Source organism: Sander vitreus, chromosome 9, assembly GCF_031162955.1.
Source record: "Sander vitreus isolate 19-12246 chromosome 9, sanVit1, whole genome shotgun sequence".
NCBI lineage: Eukaryota > Metazoa > Chordata > Actinopteri > Perciformes > Percidae > Sander > Sander vitreus.
In genome coordinates this window covers 5,785,533-5,789,672 of record NC_135863.1, presented here as the reverse complement: position 1 = coordinate 5,789,672, position 4,140 = coordinate 5,785,533, and the positions used below count along the sequence as shown (strand labels likewise).

Genomic DNA, 4,140 nt, shown 5'->3' with positions numbered 1-4,140 from the left:
TAATCAGTCAGAGGCTATTCCACAGTATACAGGTTTCCCCTACAGATGTATTAGGTTCATAGTTTAGTTAATAGGTTCATGGCAATGTCCTGTCAGGCTAATGAGCCTCCTGCTGCCTGCCTGCTGTCATTATAAAACTGTTACATTTGTATTCTTACATTCTTCAGTGTCATTTGGAAAATATAAAAGCAGTTAGACAATTTAAAATGCAGATTTTTAATATTACATGGCTTTTGGTTTGTTGTGTTTTATTCTGAGCTGTAATTATCTCAGTCATTTATATTTAGCAGATTTTACAAACAACGTTTAGTGAATTAGGTACTGAAATTCAATTTCTCCGCTGTTTTCTTTCTGGAGTTTTCTCAACTGTTCAGCCAAAGAATCCCTTCTTCTTTTCTGTTGAAGAGAAACACACTTGTTAGTACCTGTACATCATCCTCATTATCCTGCTTTTAGTCTGAATTTGTGTTCCTGCCCAATTAGATTCCTTACCTTTCTCAGTAACAGTATACATCGCCTCCATGCCCCCTTTAATGTGGTCAGCGACGTGACAGTGGAGCAGCCAGGTACCAGGATACGTAGGGCGCATCTTTACTGTCTGAACAGGAAAAAGAAGGCAATGCCAACATGGTTCACTGGTCACAAGTTTTATTTTTTAATTGTGTTTGACAGCAATGTCAAGCCACTGTAACTTACTCATGCAAAATGTTAAATCTTAATATCTATTGTATTTGTTAAAGATGGAAGGATTGGAAAAGGAACACTTCACTTACATTCAAGCTTGATATAATGTAATATAATTCTTGTTTGTTGCCCCATTTGCAGATTTCTACCAGTTTTAAGAAAATATATTTCAAGGAAATGACTTGATACGATGATGATTTTACAATCAAACGGATAAGACCTTTTTCTGTGGTTACACTGATCGCTAGAACTTACACCAATGAGTGTTTATTGACATTGAAATGTAACTTGCAGCATGTTTAATGTTGCAAAAGACAAATAAAATCAGGTTTTACCTGGAAGGTAGCTGGAAACAGCTCATACACATCAGTTCGATGAGGACCTCCACCCAGCTGTAGAGAAAGAAGAGTTGGTATTTGTGTGTACCAGCTTGTGTAATGTGTAACTGTGTAGGGGGGTCTTGCATGTTTGTATTTTTTATATACCTTGTATTCCACACTGTGTCCATGCCAGTGTGCAGTGTGTATGTCCACATCATTGCCCATTCCCATCAGGTACCAGTACACCTTATCACCCACCTCCATATTCAAACCATTCAGATTTCCATACATATAACCATTAATGGCTGCAAGCAAACATACACACAACATACATATGAAATACATTAAGGACATTTTGTTAGATGTCTAGACAAAGCAACAAAAATATCATCCCATCTGTCAAAATGATGCAGTTCATTTTGTGTGTGTGTTTATCTCACAGTGCATCTTGTTGCTCTCTATAAAGGTTTCATCATCCTTCAAGTTTGTGCGAGGGTTCCTGATGTGGGTCCTGATATTTTCATCCAGATACCTGGAATAATAATAACAGTAATAATTTGCCAAATATTGTACAATAAATATACAGTAGTTTATCTTCCTGGCATTGCTGCATTAGAACATAAACACCACAGACATTGATGTACAGTCTATTCCGACAGTGATGTGTACAGAAAGTGTGTTTCATGTAGCCAAACCACATAAATGAGGGCTAGGAGGATGACATAGTGTCAAAATATTAGGTGGGAACCTGTCAAATTTGTAATTGGCACATCTACACTTCACTGTTAAACTACTTCTACTGATGAACTACTCCCAATGGAAAATGTTGACAGTACAATCCGCAGATTGTCATCGTTACCTGTGGGATTGTTTCTAGAAAGTCAATTTACAAGTATACAGTTTTTGTTATAGCATAATCAAAATTCCATTTAATTCCATTGTATTGGGGTGGCAGCAGTAGGCGATTTGGAGGGGGGTGAGGGCGGGTTGCCATCCCGCTTGTTAGCAACACAAGCAAAATACATCCCCTTCTTAATCTGCCATCCCTCTCCATCCCGTACTACTAGGGCCTAGTAGCAGAGATAGTTTAGGGGCAGAGGGTTTGTTCAGTTGAATATGTTAGTCTAGTCTTCTAGTCTGCCCGACTCATTGATCCTTTATCTGACTGAGGTTTGTGCAAGTTAGAATCCATGGCCCTGATCATGGCTCTGAAATATCAGAAGCCTTGCTGTGCTGTGTATTGATAAATCCATGGCGCTGTCCGTGGTGCTGAGGTAGCAGACAGATTTGTAATTGCGACTTTTTCTCTCAGTCCTGCCCTTCTGTCAGTTTCGTCTTGGATGTATAATATTCTCTAAAATATAGCTTTTATAGCGGGTTACTTAAATAAACTGGCCTTCACGTCACTAAGGTGTTTCCACTGGGCCATTCCCCCTGTTAAAAATTAAAAAATTGGGTTTAAGTTTCAGATAAAACCTTTACAGTTTTTTACGATCGCTATGACACTTTTTTCAATACTTTAAACAACTTTCCTAAACTCTTAACACAGTTAGCACAACATCCGTCTTTGTAGGCTATACAATTAACACATTTCTTGTTGCTTTGACCCAAAATGCATACAGTTAACACACATTTAAAATGCTTGAACTTCTTTTACACACAAGCTCAACCAAGACCAAAACAATGGATTTGTATTGCCTAATTTACAAATGCTTTCATACTGTATGTCAGAACAGATAACATCATGTTCTAAACCTAATTTATAGGCTAAAGTCAAAGTGAACAGCTGTTCATATTGTAAATTGAAACACAAATATATTCCCTGCATTTTATACATGAATTTATTGAGAAACAGCTGATTGAAGTTATGCAAATAGATCAATCACAGCTGATTCCCTTCTAGGAAACACACTCAGGTGTTGAGGTTCTTTCAATCGCATGATCACATGGTAGTACAGTAAAAGAGGACCTTTGAACAATATACTGTAGATGAACACAGAAAATAAGAAAAATGCCTTCACGAGGGAGAGGAAGAGGAGTATCAGGTCGATTCTGTCTCTGTCTCCTTTTTTTCAGAAACCGTACATTCTATAAAGCTACTCTGAGATGGATCATTCATTTTTTGAATTGAATCTCTGCAGCAAAAGAAACAAAACGGTGGCCGGGTTGGCTCAGTGGGTAGCGCAGGCATACATATACTTGGAGGTTTATGCCTTGACACAAATCTGATTTGTGACTATTTCCTGCATGTCTTCCCCCCCTCTCTCTCCCCTTTATCAACTAGCTGTCCTGTCAAATAAAGGCGGAAAAGCCCAAAAAATAATCTTTAAAAAAAAAAAGAAAAAAAATATGCATGCATTTACTAAACCCAACAAAACAAAAATGTAGAGAGGCTTCAAGAGAAAATGCAGTGTAAAACACAATCTATGATCAATACAATATACTATTGTCTATTATTACTGTATAAGGGCAGACCTGACACATATCACATAATGCAGTTTCTGTAATTCCATGTGATGTTAGTGTTTTGTATGACATTGTTCTATGATTGACTAAATGTTCCTGTTGGAAGAGAACATGTGTTAGTGTTTTGGAAGAATTATTTGACTTAGACACATGATTGCATTGTTTTGGTAAACACAGTGTATTGTGTTAGGGAATTATTGTATTTTGAAAATCAGTGTTAGAGTTTAGTTTACAATGTGTGATTTTGAACATGAAATTAACTATTTTGCCAGTCGTGTGTTGTAGGTGTGTTGGTGCATTAAGAGTTTAGGAAAGTTGTTAAAAGTATTGATAAAATTGTCATAGCGAGCGTAAAAAACTGTAAATATAAAACCAAAACAGCATTTGCATTGTAGATACCATGAATTAAATGGACTAAATCTGTTTTGTATTTAAGTGTAGGCCTACTAACTACTAAACGTCTAAAAAGGTTAGACTCTACTTACCAGCTTTCATTCTCATCAAAAACCAGGAAAAGCAGCGCAAACTCTTCTACTTCCTTCTTCATACCAAGAGTCCTAGAAGCAACACAGTTTGTACAACTGTACATTAGCACTCTATTATACTCGTTGCGTGATGCAGAACCAAAATAATTATATCTGCCTTAGACCGCAGATCTGGAAATCACGCC

The 4,140-nt window shown here is 37.1% G+C and overlaps 1 protein-coding gene across 1 annotated transcript in view; it reads right to left on the bottom strand.

The window, feature by feature from the left end:
* Window positions 1–237: 237 nt before the first annotated feature.
* The window catches only part of cp (ceruloplasmin), an 11,453-nt gene continuing 7,550 nt past the window's right edge, over window positions 238–4,140 (bottom strand). The window contains exons 19-24 of the mRNA XM_078258116.1: window positions 3,956–4,027; window positions 1,445–1,536; window positions 1,170–1,309; window positions 1,020–1,076; window positions 493–598; window positions 238–396 (exon numbers count right to left, since the gene is read on the bottom strand). Of these exons, the coding sequence (XP_078114242.1) occupies window positions 371–396; window positions 493–598; window positions 1,020–1,076; window positions 1,170–1,309; window positions 1,445–1,536; window positions 3,956–4,027 (493 nt within the window). The 3' untranslated portion in view covers window positions 238–370. The remainder of the gene's footprint in view (window positions 397–492; window positions 599–1,019; window positions 1,077–1,169; window positions 1,310–1,444; window positions 1,537–3,955; window positions 4,028–4,140) is intronic.